Source organism: Amblyomma maculatum, chromosome 2 (assembly GCF_055883805.1).
Source record: "Amblyomma maculatum isolate TAMU_Amacu chromosome 2, ASM5588380v1, whole genome shotgun sequence".
NCBI lineage: Eukaryota > Metazoa > Arthropoda > Arachnida > Ixodida > Ixodidae > Amblyomma > Amblyomma maculatum.
Window position 1 is genome coordinate 74,853,156 of NC_139345.1, and position 20,226 is coordinate 74,873,381.

A 20,226-nucleotide genomic window follows, 5' to 3' on the forward strand; every position below is an offset into this window, starting at 1 on the left:
CTGCACATAAACGGAACGGTCGTTCATCTTTCTGATTTCAGAAAAACATGGCAAAGGGTTGCTTGCACTTGTATAGAAATCGGCACTGCATCCTCTCTGAGGCTACTCCACCTCTCCTTCGGGAATAAGGTCAGCTGTTAAATCGAGGGTGCAAAGGAACTGCTCGGCGCACGTGCTCCCTCCGCACGTGCATCGCGTCAGGCTCGTCTACTTTCCGCCTCGGGACAGCCCGGCGGTGCGGGGGCCCGAACCCCAAGACCCTATAGGCTTCATAGTTTGGGGTGCCCAAATTAAACTTTGTTTCCTGTGGGTCCCGCAGGAGTGCGCGGCGATCTGGGCCCAGAAGAGGGCAAGGAGGAGTCAAGTGTCGGTGTGCGCGCTGGCGTCGCCTAGGCAGAAAACCGCTGGCACGAGCGCCCGGCGACGCACCGGTGCGTGTCAGAAGCCCGCGCCGTGTGCGGCCATGTGGAGCGCCGGTCTCGTCTCCGTCTTCTGGGCCCTGGCCAACGGCCTCGGTGAGCACCTACCCTCTCGTTTCCTCGGTAATGCCGCAGAGGCCGGAAGCGCGTCGGTGATCCTGGCGGCCGAGGCGTACCGATGCTGCATGTGGTCGCGTCCGCTGTCGTGTCGTACACTGCTCGCGCTCACTTGCCTCCCTAGCGTGCGTCGACACTCGAGCTCCTTCTTCTTCGTCCCCACAAATCTGCCCCGCAGGTAGGCATGCGGTTTATTGAGCGCAATGTCTTGAAAGCGATTGTGAACTGCTGGTAATGAGCAAGTGGAGTGGAAGGCAAGTGTCCAGGAAGATGTTAGAATAGTCGGTTTATTTCGGGGCGGTTTTTTGCTTATTCCAACCATCAGCAAAGCTTCCGCTGCAAATATCTCCTCTACTGTTGAATTAAACCCGCTGGTTGTTGACTGAAACGCTCTGGTTACATTGTTCAGCTTATTGGAAATGCAAGTGGCGCATCGCTGCAAAAGGTGCGTCACACGCTGCACAAGTAGTGTTCCTGAGTTGCGGTTCGTGAAGCGACATTCGTGTATCATCGAAGCGATTTCGCCCTCAAGATGCATAGGTGGCGAAGCAGGCGTTTTCTGTAAGGCAGGGATAACGTCTATAGAATTTTGTGGCCCCCACTCTACTCCCCTGCGCCTCGACTAATATGTACACACATGTTTTTCTTCCATCAGTGACTGATATTTGCAGTTCTTCACCAGATCGAATTGCTGCATAAGCGGAAGCACCATATTTTGTATTAGGATATTGAGGGACGGCACGTCTGATCAGCTTTGCGAGGCACGGTAACAATTTCGATCGACAAACAAGCGGCAGTGGGACATCGGACCAGGCACCGTGAAGAGTAGCTGCTGGTTTGAGGAAAGTGAAATTCGGGCAGCGCTTTCTCATCCGCGATCCGAGCACTACTTTCCCCAGCTTCTCATTTCTAACCATGTCCACACAAGACGTACTGCGCACCGGCCGGCTCCTCTGCAGCGACCTAAATATATATAGGTGCGCAGGCTGGAAGAGTGTGTGCGTTGACCGAGCTCCGGGAAATTGTGTTTGCTCTCCCGCCAACGCATGAGCGGCAAAATAATTTCGACTAACAATAATTATTGCCTTTAATGGACAAGTGTGTCACGACACGCAGGCCAGTAAAGCGCAAAGATCTACTGAAGGGAAAAGTGACCGGGGTAACTTCAAAAAATAGGAAAAGAAGAACATGTACACAGGAGATAATCTTAGTGCTTGTCAAGAAGAGGAAATAGACTTGGGCGCGACATTGTAATGGTGGAAACCGAGGGCCGGGGTTCCGTCAGGTTAGCAGGTTGGATATCATGAGTATGAGAAAATGTACACAGAGCGTCCGGGTGTCAAGTATAAGATTAAAATTTGCTGGAATACGGAGCGCGCGCCTGGAGCAAGACAGGGTAACTATAGAGGCCACCGGGAGAGGTTTTTGTCTTGCAGTGGATGTGGCTTTGTTTCCGGTTCTAACGGTAATGAAGATGCTGCGGCTGACAATTGTTTGAATTTTTCTGGTTTTTTTTTTGTTATCAGTGTTTTTTTTTGTGTGTGTGTTTTTACGCTGAAGAATCGACGTAACTGCAAGGCTTTAGGACAAGATGTCTTTATAGCATAGTTTCGCGTAATATCAGAAGCAAATACATGTGTTGCAATAATCAGGTTTTGCCAAGCATTCAGTGGGCCCGACTTTTCGAGTTGTCAGTTTCGTAAACTTTTCTCTGAGAGGGTTGACAACATTTTTGCAGACGCTGTATATGTTAAGCTATTGGTTCCTAAAACTGAAGATACTAAACTGTTTGAAGCATCATCCACAGGTTTAAATTGTAATCCAGTGTTCTTATGTGAGATCATTCATAACTAAATCGGCGTATAAATGACCTGTTATGAGCTAGAGATGGTTTAAGGAAGAGTAATGTTTTTTTACTGCTGACGATTGATGGAGTATGGCATTGTAATACAGGAAAGTACTGTGCAAGCATTGTACACATTCGCTTAAATTATAGGTCATATTCTTTCGCAGACAGGGCAGGAATGAGGCTGAAAAATGTAGGAAGCCAGTAAAATTAGCACAATTTTAATCGCAAAAGAAGGAGGACTCTGAGCACTCGCAGATTTCAGTACGTTTACGGTAATGTTCACAGACTTCCGTACGCATAATTATACTGTCTGTACAAGTGCACATTTGCGTCTATGCTTTGAAGGCGCCTATCTCTTCTAAGAACGCACCTTTAATCATAGAAATCAGTGACATTATTCCTCCGAATATTCTTCTGAAAGCGTGACTCTAAACCCATTAAAATTTATGCCTACGTACATGTTAGTATGCCATACGAAGAATATATATATTTCTTTAGCCAAGCATTTTATGTAATTCAGGTTGGTTATTCCACGCGTTGTGGGTACTATGGAATTTAAAATTTTGAACGTACCGTATTCTAGAGGTCTTATTTCTTTCGTAAAACGAAAAAAAAAAAAAAGAAATGCAAACATGGTTCACAAACTTGGATCCTGCAAGGACATAATTTATTCGAAGGCATCAGACACGCAGTTTCGCTCTTTTTGAGATCCATGCATTAAGCCGACCTTTTTGACGAGCTCACCTGAAGATGAGGAAGCCGGAAAGAGAACTCTTGCGTCAAAACACAAGCTGCATAGTAGTAAATACAGTCTAAAAAAAAGAAGAAACGTAGCCCTTCCGTTTTCAAGCCCTTTCCTTCTTCTCCGACTTCCTCACTCGAAACGCGCTAGCTTAAAAGCCTGTCGCCGAGGGTAAAAAATTATTGCTCTCAGAAGAAAGCTTCGCAGTCATCGCCCTCAGCAACCCGTTGCCAAAATCTGGCACCAACGCTTCGAGGCTTGCCATGCGAGCGGCAGCTGGTGTTTCTCACCTATACCCTGTCTCCGGAATAAAAGCGTACAGTGTTGCGGGGGCAACAGCTCGTGACGTAACTTTATACCACACCTAGAATCCACTTCAAAGGTAAACGCCTCGTGATTCGCTGGGCACCTTAACCATCGAATCGGTTCGTTTACACACTGACTGGCGAGCATATTTGAACTGCCCAGTCGAAGTTATGATGACCTGCAATCGGCAGGTTGAATTGAAAAAAAAAAAAAAAAAGAAAGAATAAAAAGATGGGCCCTACGTTCACTGACGAACCCGCCGTTCAGCTTTCGTACGCGCTGCACGGTTCTAAAGAGGCACTGCTGTATATAAGCCCCTCTAGAGCCGCCACGTTCAGCAAGCCGCGTGCTGCCCAGGCGGACGTATATTTTAGAGTGCAGTAGCGCGCGGTGAAATCAAATTTAAGCGGGTCATTGTTTGAAGCACCGACGCGTGACGCGCTTAAGCGGACAGCTCGGGGTGAGATATATGGGCCGTTTCCGACCTGTAGAAGCAGGGGAAAGAGGAGGGGGAAATAAAGAAGACAAAAAAATTTGAATGAAGCTAGGAACCCGCGTTGAGGTTACAGTGGACCTCTGAAGAATGGGACTTACTGAAATCAGCACCACTCCGTCGTCTGCGATGCTTCGTGAATTGCTATCAAACCGGAGAAGAGAGAACCGGTGGCTTTTCTCACAATTACTGAAGTAGCAAGAAAGTGAGTTCGTCTCACTCTCAGATTGGAGCCTTTCGTCCCGAGGAAGAGATAGTCACGCAAGCTTCTACGAAGCTGTCAGGAATAAAGCATCGTACTGGAGAGAAACGCCAGACTCTTCCTTTGACGAAGTCTGCAAACACCCCCCTTTCCTGCGCTACACATATGCAGCATTATGGACGCATTCTCGGTAGCGGTGTTTTGAAAGGACGATGACGGTCCGACTGTCATTATTTACTCTATTAATATCCAGTATCTACAGTTATATTCGCTCAAAAAGGCCCGAGCAAGTTACAGCATGTTAGCTCTGCATTCACGACCGCACTCAATTTCTCCCAATCAACTCTCCCTATACCGCTGTCATATATCCGCTTTCTTATTGTTCGGCAACCCTGGTGGTCAGTGGAGGCGCGCTGTCTCACAGTGCTTACGTAAGAGCAACATTGCTGCGCCCATACCACATGACATCAGCTGCGTTTACACCACAGTGCTGTGTTAGCAGAGAGACTAGGAGTGATGCAGCGCAAGCAATGACATGCATGACTGGACAACACTACACAAAGAGAGACGCTCGACCAGTGACGTATACCGTTGTTGTTCTGTCATGCGCTGCTTTTGTGCCGTTCGCTTGTGCGTGCTTTTGTGGGTTGACGGCTGTGCAAAGGAAAAAAAAATTTTTTCGTCGAACCCGTCGACTGGCACCAAACTGGCCATTGTCGCTTCCCTGTGCCTACAGAATACAGCTGAAAGAATGTAAGATGTAGCACAATGAACTCAACAAGCCTTAAAGAATGTTGACCAGGTATGGACATATTACACAAGCAAGAGCAATGCTGAAACTAATCATGTTTCGCGCATGTTGCGATGTAACATTGGGCGCTGTCTAGCCACGACACATTCACACTATTCTCCCGGACAACTTTCTTTGCCTCTGCAGCGAGACCAAGCAGTGACGGATGCATTGGGGAGTGATAATTATTCGTTGTTCGTGTTGTGCATCCGGAGAGGTGAAAGGAAAGAGGGTGTGGGGTCGCTAGTGCTGACGCAGGCCACCCTCACAGGACGGGGTCAAACGGCCGTCCAGCGTCCTTTTCTAATATGACGTCAATGTGACGTTGTAAATATGACTTCAATATTATCGGCGTTGTCATCGTTGTAAGCAGCAGGCAGGTCATTAGAATAAGATGAAAATTTTGGAGTATTAAAATGCCTTCAACAGCGGAGCACACCAGGTAAGGGCAGCCTCTAGGCATTCATTTGGCCTCCTCCTCCACATGAAAGCGATGTGGCATGGAAAATTACTATAAGGGAGATCGAAGGGCATACCCAAGTACACCACCACGTTCACCTCGTCACATATTTTTATAGAGCTACAGTTCCCAGCAGGTGCCCAAGGTTGCTCATTTGAACTGTACATTGTCTATCCTCTCGGCATCGTTCGTCCTGTATTCATGCGAAAATCTAAATGGTAGTTGTCCTTCTACCACGTGGCCTAGCACAAGGCGCGCTGGCGGTTGATTTTGACAGGTACGCGAGGAACGGACACATGCCTCTGTTTCAGAAGATAAAGTTAAATGGAATAATACTGCGTTATTACCATTTCGCATGCGAACGCGTGATTAGGCGAGTAATTCGTCGACAGAGGGGTTACAGTCCCTAATGTTAGCCCTTGACGCATCCCCTGACGTTGATTGTGGTCGAAGCTGTCTGGAAGACTTACGGCATCGGCTGCAGCTGAAACCAAGGTAATTTAGCCCTAACCAAAGAAAATTAAATGCGATCTATTGTTACATCGCACGAATCGTGCACGCGGTTGTTGATGGCGTTACGTGAGGTTACCTGTTAGACTTGTCATCATCATCATCATCATCATCTTTATTTTCGTTGTGAGATACATGTATACATGGCTATCATTATTACAGAAGGACGCCTCGAAGCATGCACTGTCCGGGGGACCTATAACAAAATGAATAAAATTCTCGGGTAACTTACGAGGCAAGTAATTAAGAGAAGAATATGCAGGCGTGCACATACAAACTTCTATTGCAATGTTAACGAGAAACAGTATTTAAAAAATCTAGATAATCAAGAAATTCAAACAAAATTGCACTAATTGCAGAAATCTGAGAATAAAAACCACTAAAAACGAATGAAATGATGTAAGCACAGCCAGAAAAATAACTGTAGTTGATGGAACAACACAGAGAAGAAAATAAGTCAATATTTAATGAATGATGAAATGAATGAAGAGTACGCGGTGATTTGATTTCGGATGGTAGGGAATTTCACACATATATGTCTGAAAAGTGCGCAGTCTGTTTTCCACAATTAGTCGTAATCTTCGGTAATAGTAGGTTATGATGTTCAGCAAATTCGGTGTTGGTATCGTTAAAGAGCTTGAAGGACTCAGAACTGCTAAGAACTACGAGATTATTACGAAGATAATTGACGCCAACCTACGACGAAGCTGTAGCGACAATGTTAAAGGTACGATAAAAATTGAGAACGGATGCACAGTAAAGGCTGAAAGGAATCATATGAAGTGCTCGATTTTGAAGGTGGCGAACTCATAAAAGGTGAGTGTTCTAAGTGTTACCCCCAAATAAATGAAATATGGCAGGTATATATACGAAGGATAAACATAACATGCGAAGTATCGGTAGGTCGAAGTAATGCCAGGCTTTGAATATCACGTGAATAAAAAAGGCTGCCTTGGATTTAATGAATTTGGTATGCTGATGAAACTTTAGTTGATTATCTGGAACCACACCAAGAAATGTTGTGGAATCTGGGGGCAAATTATGTCCGTGCTTAAATGCACCAAAGAAGCAGAAACTTCCTCCTTGTAGCATGAATGAAAAAATCATAAAGGTTATCTTTTTTTTTTATTAATTTCTATATGGTTATTCTGACACCAAGTATGCGTACTCAGAAGGTCGGTGTTCAAACTGGTGTTAATATAGAAACATCACTAGCGAGGGAAAAGATGGTCGTATCGCCAGCGTAAATAGTTGAACTAGAGTAGTTGAGGCATTTTGTCAAGTCATTAATATAAATAAGGAAGAGGAGAAGGCCTAAGATGAATCTCTTTGAGACACCGTTGTCGATTAGCTTTGGGTCAAAAAATATGCCACCAAATTCAACAACTTCAGGTCTGTCTGTGAGATAGCTACGGATTAGGCTAAGTGCTGGACCACGAATGTCAAGGCATTCCAACTTTTGAAAGGGAATGTTATGGGTAATAGTGTCAAGTGCTTTTGTTGGGTCAATAAAAGGGCGCCAATAAAGAAACCAATATCACTATTAGGAAAACTGCCACTTTTAAACACAGAGTTAATTAAGTGAGCCAGTAGAGGTGAAATTTTCTCAGCAATAAGTTTAATTTTAACTGGAGCAAGCCGTCTAGCCCGGGACCTGTATTTTTAATTGCCTGATTGTTTGAAGTACTTCATTAGCAGCAATCGGGTATAGAAAAAACAAAAAAAGGAATGAGGGGTGCGTCTACACACTGTATAGGGACTGTGAGTTAACGGTTGCTGTGTTAGCGCTTAAACTGCGATTAAAAGCGCGCTTGTAGACAGAACATGACCGACGGCGATGGTAAATGACGTTTAATGAACGATGACGGACCTAGCGCGAGCGCGCCTGCCCACGTCAGTTCCCGCTTATATATATATATATATATATATATATATATATATTGGTGACATGACAAGCAATATATATATATATATATATATATATATATATATATATATATATATATATATATATTGCTACGAAGATGACGAAGCGGGCAGTGGCGCGGGGCGGAGCGCTCGCGCCAGGCCCGCTGGCCATTAAAGCATATTTCATCCTCATGTCATCACGTCGTTCTGTTTCTGTTGTGTCGCCGTGTTCCATTGCTTGTCATGTCACCACGTAACATTTGGTTGGAGGTGCGGTTCATCCCCATCCTCGCTGTGCCCCGTCGAAGCCAACCGTACGCCGAGTCCATCGGCCGAGAGCCCGTGGAGATCGCCGCCCAGCTTTACCCCAGCCCTTTGTGCTCAGACCCGACCAGCCGCTCTCCCCAGTCCCGTCCCCAGCCTTGACCACAATACACGACGACCAGGATGAGCCCAAAGCCGACCCGACCGACCCCACGACGAAGCGACCTCACGACTACTAGAGCGAAGACAGCTAGCACCCCCACCCAAGCCGTTCGGCGTGTCCATGAGCCTTGGCCTTCGGCAAACGATGAAGATTGGATCTGATGCTCCGGAGCAAGCATTCATCCCATCTTCGCATTCAATGTAATGTCCAGCGTTTCATGTCCTAATCCTGTGTCTGTGTTCATCGTCGCTTCATGCATTGGACTTCTAGCAATCGATCGGGACGATCGCTCGGTGGCCCCGGGTAGTGCTAGCTACGAAGATGACGAAGCGGGCGGTGGCGCGGGGCGGAGCGCTATATATATATATATAAATATATATAGGAATAATCATTAAAAGGCCATCTCAGAGTTTCGTTTTGACAGAGGCTCCGTCACACACGTCGACAATATATGTGTCCCGAAAAAATATCTACTCTCTTCATCTCTTTCCTGCGAAAGCCAACGCAACGAAACCCACTTCGTAAATGCATGTACTTTCATAATCAAACACTCATTGTAATAGAAAATTTAAAAATGGCATAACGCTTGTTGGCATTGGTAAAACGTCTCGATGGAACAGTAATTACACTCACTGACCGTACTGAAAAGCCGCCTATTGTTCCTGTAACTTATGAACGCGTAATTGATAAGCACAATCCGTGTGTAAGCATTGCTTTACTTGCGCTCGCGTAGTTTATTTAGCGTTGATTTTTGTAGGGGCTAGGCGGTAGTTAAAAAAATGAGAGAGAGAGAGAGAGAGAGAGAGAGAGAGAAGACTTTATTTACACCGACATGGAACTCGAGGCAAGGGCTTAGCCAGGGAGAGGATTTCCTTGCCGGCTCTCCTGCGTCGTGGCCGCATAGGTCTTGGAGTAAGCCTCCTCCGCCAGGTGCAGGACGATCTTTTGTTCATCCGCACTTGGGCTGCGAATGTAGGACTCCCAGGTAATTTGATCAAGGGGATCAGTTTCCTTAGCTCCCGGAGAATCGGGGCATTGCCAGATTAGGTGATTTTGACTCAGAGGTACGTTGCAGAGATTGCAAGCCTCTGGGCCACCTGCCAACTCATTATGCAGAGTAACATGCGGAAAGAAACGATTGGCCTGAATTTTGCTGCTAAACAGAGGTATGAGACCATATCGGTAACAACCATCGTACATATGTTAGTGACCCATGTGTTGTCCTGCATGAACGGCAGTTGTCATATCTGGGCGCGCCTGCGTGATTGCTTGGGTTTTTATGTTTTTTGCCTTTGAGTAGATACTTCCTGTGTTTGCGAGTAAACGCTTAGTCGCGAGTCAGCGCTCGTGGTGTTGTCTTCCTTGTCCCTGTCAAGCGTGCGCTGTTAATTTTCCAAGATGCTTTACCAACTAGCTCCAATGTCAGTTTTACTACGGCTGATATCTGTATCACGGATTAAACGTGGGGGCGAGACAACACACCCGCTCCCACTTTACTGTATAAATACGCGGTTATTGAATGAATATGGGACGTTCTACTCCTCTTGCTCCCATTTTGTCTACGAGATCGCTCGGTAATCCGTAAAACAGATTAAGGCATTGGAGACATGGCGCCTTCTTGGCTACGACGTAAGAATATAGTTTACGCCGGGAAAGAAGCTACTGGTCTCCGACATGTTGTCCCGGGCAACAGGCCATCGCAGAAAATGCCGTCGTCAGCTGACTGATGTGTACGCAGTGAGTACGATCGCTTCAATGGTTGCCGAGGTCATTGAGGACCTGGCGGCCAGAGAATCCATTAAAGACCAGTGGAAGCCTTTTGAGGGAGAACTGCCTCATGTGAATGGAGTGCTGCTAAAAAGGTGCACACGTGCAATCCCGGCCTTCATGAGAAAAGAAACTTTGAAAAAAAAAAAAAATCATCAAGGTCATTGAGCATTAATAAATGCGAAGCAAGATCAAGGCATCTTTTCTTCTGGACAGGAATCAATTCTGATATAGAAGCGTTTATACAGACCTGTCCTAAATGCAAGATATACGCCTGCAGACAGCCGCAAGAGCCGTTAAAGTTACGCCCGGTGCCCGATAGACCATGTCATCTTGTCGGCATCGATGTTTTTGAGCATGGTGGACGGTCATAATTGTGCTTCTACGACGCATTATCAAATATTCCCGAAATGAAGCTGCTCAAAGATAATTGCGCGAAGACCGTCACTGAAGTGACAAACGCGTCTTTTTTTTTTTTTTTTGGCAGATACGGCATACCAGTGGAAGTTTGTGCAGACAATGGCCTGCAATATCCATACTAGGCTTTTGGCGCATTCGCTTGGACGTACGACTCCAACCATACCACTTTAAGCCCGGTATCTCCAGTTAAACAGTCTGGTGAGAAAGGGCGTACAAGTAGTTAAGAGAGTTTTAAAGAAAAGCACTGAAGTGAATCAAGACTTCCAGCTCGGTCTTCTTGCCTACAGATCTACGCCGTTGAGAACCGGATCATCACCTGTCGAGACATCAATGAAGAAGACCCTGAAAAACTATACCCTACGTCCGGCCGTCTCCAGTTCACAGTGTACCGAAGCCTCGTCAGACACACTATTCAAGCCGACAGCAAGCACCGCTCAACGCTGGAGATACGGCCCGCATCAAAAAGGGGACATGGACCACCAAAGTTCAATTCATTCTGGCTTCAAAATATCCCAGGACATATAACGTAATCACCGGAGACGGTACAATCCTGTGACGCAATCAGTGGCATCTGCTGCCTAAAAGAGAGGCTTTTTGATAGAAAGAACCTTTGTCAGCGCAACGACGACCTCTGCCAAGTAGCAGACCAAACCTCCTTTTCAGCATTGGGCAGCAACAATGCCGCTGAGTTAACAGCTACAACTGGCAGGATTCTTGCCACCCATCAACGCTCTTGCAAGCGCGCAGCAGCACCAAGAATCTGCATTCAGAGGCTCTACCCGAGAACGCAGGCCCTCGCAGAAGCTTGCATATGATCGAAACTTAGTGCAGCATTTCCATTTCCGTCCTAAATGCTCCGTTTCTATCTTATGTTTTATTATTCCTTTGAAAGAAGAGAGAATGTATCGAGAAGAGAGAACTCTAACATAACCCCTGGGAGCATTTTTGCGCGAGTTTTTCCACATTGCCCTGCCGTCTTTATATATATATATATATATATATATATATATATATATATATATATATATATATATATATATATATATATATATATATATATATATATATATATAAATAACAGGGCTGCCTTCTATTATCGCATATTTACCTAATTACAAATGCAGCTTTAAGCCATTAGTTCAATCTCTCAACGAGGAGGCCGCGCTTTAGCGGCTCAGGCAGAACGCGCAAATTAACTCAAGCGATGACGTCTTGGCTGCCGGTTGAAAAACCGCAGGCTGCGACGGCAGGTTCTGCTCGAAGCCGCGGAGAATAGCCCGCAGCCGCTGCGTCTCCCCAAAGACTGGCCATTTCGAGGAGCACAAAAGCACCGCGCCCCACTCTTCTCGTTCGCTTTAATAGTCCCGCTCCTGCGCCTCTTCATGCTCGCCTCCTTCGTTTCCGCTCCGGCTGTCGCCGATGAAGGGCTCTCCCCCGCACTGATGCCCGCGGCTAGCTGCGCCCAGAATAGCTGCCGCATTCGGCGACTGTGGCGTCCGCCGTAGCGCTCCACGTGCGCATACACTCAAACGTTGCGTCGCATAGGAGCGAGGTGCGACGCTTTGAAACTGTTTAAAGGGTGAAGTGCCGTTGACATCCTGCGGCTGCACACGTGCTGTCGAGTGCGTGCCCTGGTGTATGGAGGGCTTTGTCGGTGAAAATGAAGTGACGCTTTGTGCACGGGTGAGGAAACATATGAGAGTAAATAGCGTTGTGACTCCCCTTTTTCGCCCCCTTGCTTACAAATTTGCTCTTGTAGGTTAGTGCTGGAAGCGTTCTTCAGAAAGCTCTAACAGATGGATTAAAAGAAATTCTTCAGCATTGTCGGCTGGGCCACAAATACACATGTAGACTGGAGGTGCCTGCTTACACGATTTTCATTGCAGGTTTCTTAACAGCCTCGGAAAGGAACATGCGTTGGTAGTAGTAGTCTACTTAGGGCAGGGAGCGGCCGCAGATTAATATCAAGATAAGGAAATATCTAGAAGAATCAGACTGAGCTGGAGTGCTTTCGTCAAGTACTACCAGATCGTGAATGGTAGGCTACCAGTATCTCTCAAGCGGAAAGTATACAGCAGCTGTATCGTGCCGGTACTCACCTATGAGGCTGGAACAGGAAGCTTGGCGAGTTGGTTGTTATCCATTATTTAACAGCGCGAAAAAACGAGGACGTTAGCACGCACAACACGAGCGTTTTATATATAATCCCGTAAAAACACACACACACAACAATTACTTATCCTATCTCAATCTTCCTGCAACGACTTCTCAAGAAAGGCAATTTCACGGTTAATCAGTGACAACTATGGTTTTGCGACACACGCGGAGCCCCCCTTATCAATGTGATACGTTTCTACTTACCGTCTGATCTTTGCGTTTGAAAATGACAGACGTCTCTTGAAGCAAAGGGGTTCAGGTGAGCTCACGTTGTCTCCAATGCAGAGCTACATTCGAGCCGCCTGCTTTGTCCAAAGAATTAGAGTGTTCCTTCAGGCGGTCGTTTAGGCAACGTCCTGTCTGCCCTACATACCATGCGCCGCAGGGCAAGCGGATCCTGTATACAACCCCTTTTACGCAATCTACCCTCCTTTCAGCATCGTTAACGGTGCAGCCAACTTCGGCCCTCCTACCTAGTAGGGACTCGCGCCTTCGTTGCAAAGCCGGGCATATATATATATATATATATATATATATATATATATATATATCAACTTTCTTCGAGACGAAAATAAAACGTCAACTTCAAATTTGCGGCCAACTTACTTCAGACGGTGAGATACCGAGTGGATGTAGGGAATAACCGCGACCTTCTGGTGCTTGGCTGCTTAACGCATGTGGTTAGATTTCATTCTGAACACCAGTATTTCCCAGAGCCTTCCAGTCGGGATCTCTGGAAAACCTGCCTCCCGAAGCCTGGCAATTTGGCTTTACACACTTTCCTTAATCAAATGGGGGCACGACCTTCAGAGCGGCGCGAATACATGAAGTAACAATGCCATCTTTCACCAACTTGGAATGCCCCGACTGGAAGCTTAGTAGCCTCTTGACAGAGTGTGGCGAATAGAACCAGCAAACATGCCCAGGTTCAAGCTTCAGTTCTAGATCCAGAAACTGAATCCTGCCATGGTGAATGGACTCTGTTGTAAAGTTAAGCCCGTGGGTATTCCTGATAAAAGTGTCCAGCACAGGCTGCGTAAAGCTGTCGTTGCTTACAAAGACGAGGTAGTCGTCCACATACCTAAGTACCTTAAGTACACCGCCCGGTAACTCTACTTCAATCGCTCTCAACCCTGCTGAGTAACAAATCGCTTAGCATTGGTGCCGCACGAGAACAGATACAAATCTCAGAGCGCTGTACAATTACACCACCATTCCAAGCAACAATAGTTGACTGAAGGTACATGCACAGTGTTTCAAGAAAAGCATCCACCGACACACCACAAACGTTTCGGAACCGCACCTCGTCATTTTCTTCCGAAATGCAGTCCCTCACAAAGCGCAGTAAACAGTCGTAGGGAACCGAGTAGTATTGAGTAGTTGTGTGTGTTAACGTCGTCGTTTTTTCGCGCTGTTAAATTACAGGGCTGGAACGTGGATGCTTAAGGAAAGCGTTCTACTTAAACTGGGGATAACAAAAAGAGCGATGGAAAACGTGTAAAGTTAAGCCACAGGAAGCGCACAGAGTAGGTCAGTGAACAAACTCGCGTGAACGACGTTCTACTCGAAATCAATAAGAAATTGGCATAGGCAGATCATTTATTGTGAAGGGAGGATAACCGATGTTCCTAAAGGACAACAAATTGGACTCCAAGGGAAGGACAGCGTATCAGGGGGCTGTAGAAAGTTGGGTGGGCGGACGTGATTAGGAAGTTCGCTGGGCTCATGTGGATGCCGCTAACGCAGTTTAATTGAAGGAATATGGAAGGGGCCTTTAACCTGCAGTGGGTGTAGTCAGGCTGTTGATGACGATGATTACCCGAATCTCTCACTAGCTCATGGTGACCGAGAGAAAATGATAACAGTAAATATCAGCTTAAAGAAGAAGTGTGACCGGTTTCTTCATGTACCTTCGGAACATTCATCGAAAAAGAGAGAGAACGAGATGTATTTATTAATTTGTGCAACCACACATCGCTGCCTAGCAAACACACGTGCGTAGCACTCTACTTCGAACATGTGCACCATTGTCTTTGCGCAGTCGTCACGTGCTCTGCGGCACATGTGGGATCAAAATAGGTTTCAGCGTGCGCGCATTTCCTAACTAGAAGTGAATAGAAGTGAAACTTTCTCCGCCACTGCCATTTAATTATTGGCACATTCGTGTTCGCAACTTTAGGGGCAGAAGACGAGCGGTGTTTACATCTCGGATCACAACGAACCTCAGTACCAACGCCGCCGACTAGGAGAGTAGTTTTCTTTAAAGCGCGAGGCTTACTCGAATAAGCGTTTACGAAATTCTGGCCTGTCAACGTCAGATGCCATCGTAGTGTTGAGTGTACTTTCACAACGAGGAAAGCTATGGGTTTCATACATATTTGCTTTACTAAAACGCGACGGGAGGAAACGCTACGAATGGGGAAAGTATTGCGGCAATTGTTCTCAAGGCATGCATGTAAGTGCAGTCTTGGATAAAACTCTTTAAGTCAAACACTTTTTTGTTTGAGCCACGTAATGAAGCCATTGCTGCATGCTAGGCGATGATGTCTCACAGCGGAAGAGAAGCTTACTGCTTGGTGTGCGTGTGCGCTCGGAAGCCTTAACTACATGGGGAATTCAAGGGAGATTCATTCCACTTCTAGTGAACGTTATGGCATGAATACTTTGCACGAAGGGTGTACGGGCGTTTCGCTTGCTTCTGCAATAAAGCAAAATAAATAAGTCAGCTAAGTTTCTGCTTCCAATCAGTGTCGCTGTAGAATGTCCTTGCTGAGCCCGTATCGACCGCGAGCGACCGTCTCGCAGTTGTAACCTGCGTACTTGCCCAGCAATGGGGCTCCGTAGCTTACATACGTGCAACTGCGAGAGACTGAAATACTACATTGAGCGAGTAGTTTATGTTTTGGTGGAGACTCACTGTTCGCACATCTTTCAAAAACATATCGCTAGAGTGATCCGCAGATGACGCTAAGTGGGTTGCATTATTCTCAGTTGACTGACCCTGCATTTGTTTCTTCGATGTTTGGTTTGCAGAACTGGAACTCGCGGAACGCTGGTATGGACAGCCCTGCTGCCAACGAGCACGGTTGGAAGGATGCCGCCGGGCCTGCTTGCAGGTACGAAATACAAATCAGTGCGGTAAAATGCGATACATATCAATACAGCACAACGCAACACAAGCAACTATGCTGCCCTATTATTTTATTTCTTTCCTGGTTATGTGAAGCACAGTGTGTTGGCCTTTAGACAACTCTCTCTATTCCTTCCCAGTTACGTGAAGCACAGTGTGTTGCGCTTTAGACATTTCTCACTATACCTAAATGAGCGTTCGCAAGATTGTCCTCAAGGAAGGTGTTTCTAATGCAGAGAGCTGAAGGTCTTTATCTGCAGGTGGTGGTGGTGACAACATTTATTAATCCTTAAGACTTATGATAGCAGCCTACTGGTGGGTCGGCTCAATATTGTGTAGGCTGGCCGGGAGCCCGTGGCTCTCAGCTATTCTTGAAGCCCAGTTTATCAGCTGCTTTTGTGTAGCCTAGTCTGAGCTGGACACTGCGATCTCCCAGCGCTTTATGTGGGCGGATTGCCATCGATGCACAGCAAGAAATCAGAGCGCTGTTTCTTTCGTCGAGGGGAACAATTGGCAAAATCAGTTTTAAAACTTATGTATGACCAGAAACCTCAGCCTGCGCAGTCGTCCTGAAAGTCGCACTGCGGCTAAAAATACGAAACATAGAGGATTTGATATTTCTCAAAGGCTTTTTCAGATTTCTCCGCGATATATAATGACCGTAACGAACTTTAATTACGCCAAGTTTCATTAAATCAATTACATAAATGTGGAAAAATGCCAGTTGCGACTGGAAAACCGTAGTTCGTGCCCCGCATCCTCCTGGTCGTGGTCATGGCACCTCTTGAGCGCTGCTTCGTGGTTGATATCTCTTCCGCACAACCTCCTCCCATGCTACTGTTTTCTGTCCTTATTCTGCTCGCAAGTTCTTCTGAACATCGAAGACAAGGCGAGGAGAGGGGCACACTCTAAGTGAGAAGTAGGGACACTGCCGCTTTTTCTCTAATCCCAATCAGCGCCAATCTGGTGTTCACTTAGAAGCCCCTTCCCCCCTGGCAGGCACACACACATTCTAAGCATAAGCTTCCGGTACTGCTGTCGACTCGCCATGTCTGGCCTCGATCTTGCTCGTTGTGCGTCTCCTGGCGAGTTTCTAGTCTGTGTCCCGACAAGAGCTGACGAAAGAAGGAAGAGTGTGCTAAAAGCGTGGAACTGCGGGACAGCGGACGGACGTCAAACGTTCTTACGCAAAAGACATAGGAGGAAATCAAGAGAATACAGGCTTTAGCGCCGCGGCTATGCCACCAGTAATTCATAACATGATTGAAATATGACTCTCCGAATTCAGAGCCTGCTCAACTAGTCTATTATACTTTTTCTTAGGAAATGAGGAGCAGCATATTAGACAGTTTTAGGGAGGTGTTTGTATGACAAGGAATGAGCAAGCTTTATTCGGCCTCGATTCGATCAGCATATTCAACGATGTTAACAGTTTTCGAGTCACATTTACTCTGCGTTACGTATTATTATCTATATAGAGCCTCAAACATCAGCAGCGCCCTGGATTCCTATGTGCATTTAGGCGGGAGCTTTAGGCGACATCATTAAGGACAACTGCCGCTAAAGTGGCTGTGAGTGTGTAATGGGTGCCTCGTTTCGCTCATGTATAACCGGTACTTCATAGAATGCATTCCACGCAAATAGAGTGTCGCTACTGGGGTGTGAGGGCGTCAATCCAACGGTAACGTGTTCATCATATTGGAGATCAATGAAATACAAGTGAATTTATTTAGCCACGACGTGATTCTATCTGCATGATGCTAAGAAACGATGGGGGACCACAATCAAAGGGAATAATTAATGAACGACGAGGATTGTGGTAAAAGGGGGCGCAAGCAGGGGCGCAGCCCACTAACGTGCTTCAGCCACCACAGCTGAACCAGATTCGTTCGCCTGTCCGAAAGCCACGACTAACAGCCATTTTTTTTTTGTTTTTTTCCCGTTCACTACATTTTGTTTAGCGGCGGTAGAAGGTGACTTTCTCGGCGGTAAAAAATGCTTCTGTGTCGGCATCGCCATTGCCCTGGTACGTGCTGCACGCAAAATACTGCGTTCACTAGCTTGGTATTAAGATAGTTATCCGGGTAATCCTGCGCTGTACATGTTATGCATGAAGAACGACTTCCTTACAATCCGTTAGAAATACCCTGTCATATATCGAATTACACCTCACAGTCCCATCTGTTCATCGATAGAAACCGCCGTGGTGCATTCCATTTTGCAATCTCCACCAAATTTTGCTTTCTGGTTTGTGACAAACTTTCACTAATCCCAACATGCTCCGAACAACCTCGTCTTATGCATTAAAGAGGACTCAAGCGGGCATACTTCAAATAAAGTGGGTATATATTTTCTGAAAACATGTTATTTGTGAGTCTGTATTCCTGGAGGTTCGGGGATGTGGCCACATGTCGGATGAAGCCCTATATTTAAGCATGAGCCTTTTTGTTTTCATTTACTGGCTCAGCAATCAACTTCATCGCTCGAACGCAGGCGCGCTCTGCCGATGACCTGGAGCCGTGGTGTCGGCGCAGTGACGAGCTTGACCTGCAGGTCTGCCTCGAAAGTCGCGGGGGTGAGTGCCTTGCACTTTATAGAGACGCCTCCACTTTCTCACGTCATTTGGTTGTGGTTAATGTACCGATCTACTCAGCGCCAGAATAGTAATGACTATTAACCTATGTAACGTGCGAAAAGAAAATACTTCGCTTAACAAATCTTCATAAACAGCTGCTTACGGTAGGAGTCATGAAAAGGTAACAGATATTAAAAGATGAGCTGTACTTGTAATTGCTGTTTATTATGACACCACTTCGGAGTGGAAGCGTGGGCGAGTTGGTGATGGTTCGATTGGTGCATAACGCTAAAAAGACAAGGACACAGCGAGACACACAGGACGGGCGCTAACACATGGAAAAGGCCCTTTGTAGAAGAAATAAAATTTGCAAGAGTGGAAGCGTGGGCGAGTTGGTGATGGTTCGATTGGTGCATAGCGCTAAAAAGACAAGGACACAGCGAGACACACAGGACGGGCGCCCGTCCTGTGTGTCTCGCTGTTTCCTTGTCTTTTTAGCGTTATGCACCAATCGAGCCACTTCGGAGCTGCCACAGGGAAACCTCTGGGGTGGCTTTAGATATTAGAATATAGTCAACTCGCTGGAACGAATGGTGCACTTGAATACTCAGTGAACGCCTCTCGAGCAAATGAAGAGCTAGTTTGTTCTAAAGATGTTCTGGAGTTGCATGAATATTCCTCCATTGCTCATTCATGCAAAGGAATATACCAACCTGGCCCACGAGTTTCGGGTTTCAGACTAGGGACAAGAAGGCAGGTTTGAACCGTGATTATTTTCAAAAACTTGTTTCATCTTCGGTTCGTAGCCGCCTGCCTTAACTGCCTTGACTCGAGCTTGCCGCGCATACAAACTTGCACAGCTAGCTATTTTGTCGTCTGAGGCAATGTCGACGCTGTCCACGCGGCACAGGGTTCGGCTCCCCGCAGCTTCCGGGCCGGCGTGGTCTCGAGAGCTGCTGCGCCTTGGCCAGCACGGCCGGCTGCCGCCGCCGCGCTTGCAGCACTAAGCAGCAAGCTCAGCTGCAACAGTTGAGGAGGGATCACGTCCAGCCACTTCAGGATAACCGGGATCACAGGCGGTTGCAGCAGCAGCTGGAGGAGCAGCAGCAGCAGCAACAGCAGGCATGCACCGAGCCCCGGGTTGTGCGCTGCCTTAGAAATGCCACTTCGACGAGGCACCCACACAGTGAGCATATATTCCACGTTAGCGTCCTTCGGAGAGCAGAGTTGACAGGATTGTCACGAAAAGCCACTGAGATTTAGGAGAAAAACTTCGTGTGTTAGATGCATACACTGCTTGTACGGAGAAGCAGACAAAACGATTGAAGAAGCAGTAAAATGAGTAAAGCTTTTTTTTTTTTCTTTTTTTTTTTTTTTAAGACTGGACACGAAGAGAATCGAAACCTCCCATGACCCCATAAGAGTGAAACGGCAGATTAACGGCTGTAATGAACTAAGATGGGGTGAATGGGAGGTATTGAGGAGGTTAATGGGGAACAAAGAGCAGCGCAGCCCTTACTTAGATAGCAAGAAAGGGGGAGGGGGGAGGCTGTATCATCGGCCGATCTGAATGCAATACGTTATATTGGGCTTCAGGAGGTACATGTCCTATAAAATGTCATTAATTTCCCTAAATCACTCCCCGCACAGCAGCCGCGCAAAGCCCCAAAGGAGCCCCTAATGAATGCGTGCCGTTGGCATGCAGCACTTGGATCTTGAGTTAAAGCAATACAGTCCAGATAGCTCTTGAAAGCGTGGTGACGGCGTTTCATTTACTTGTCAGGAGGGAAGAGAGTCATTTTGTCCCTTCGCATTCAATCGATTCTACAGCCTTCTTTCCTGCGTACTTACATGATGAACATTCTTGCCTATCTCTACGCCTGATACTCCTATAGTTTCTGCCTCAAGCTCTGCTCTGCATTTGTTTTCGATGTCCGTCTTCGTAACCATGCTA

The 20,226-nt window shown here is 46.6% G+C and overlaps 1 protein-coding gene across 1 annotated transcript in view; it reads left to right on the forward strand.

Moving 5' to 3' along the window:
- The first annotated feature begins 414 nt into the window (after window positions 1–414).
- The window catches only part of Reck (Reversion-inducing-cysteine-rich protein with kazal motifs), a 55,048-nt gene continuing 35,236 nt past the window's right edge, over window positions 415–20,226 (forward strand). Inside the window, exons 1-4 of the mRNA XM_084594514.1 lie at window positions 415–515; window positions 15,601–15,683; window positions 18,191–18,272; window positions 19,183–19,458. Coding sequence (XP_084450640.1) covers window positions 464–515; window positions 15,601–15,683; window positions 18,191–18,272; window positions 19,183–19,458 — 493 coding nt within the window. The 5' untranslated portion in view covers window positions 415–463. The remainder of the gene's footprint in view (window positions 516–15,600; window positions 15,684–18,190; window positions 18,273–19,182; window positions 19,459–20,226) is intronic.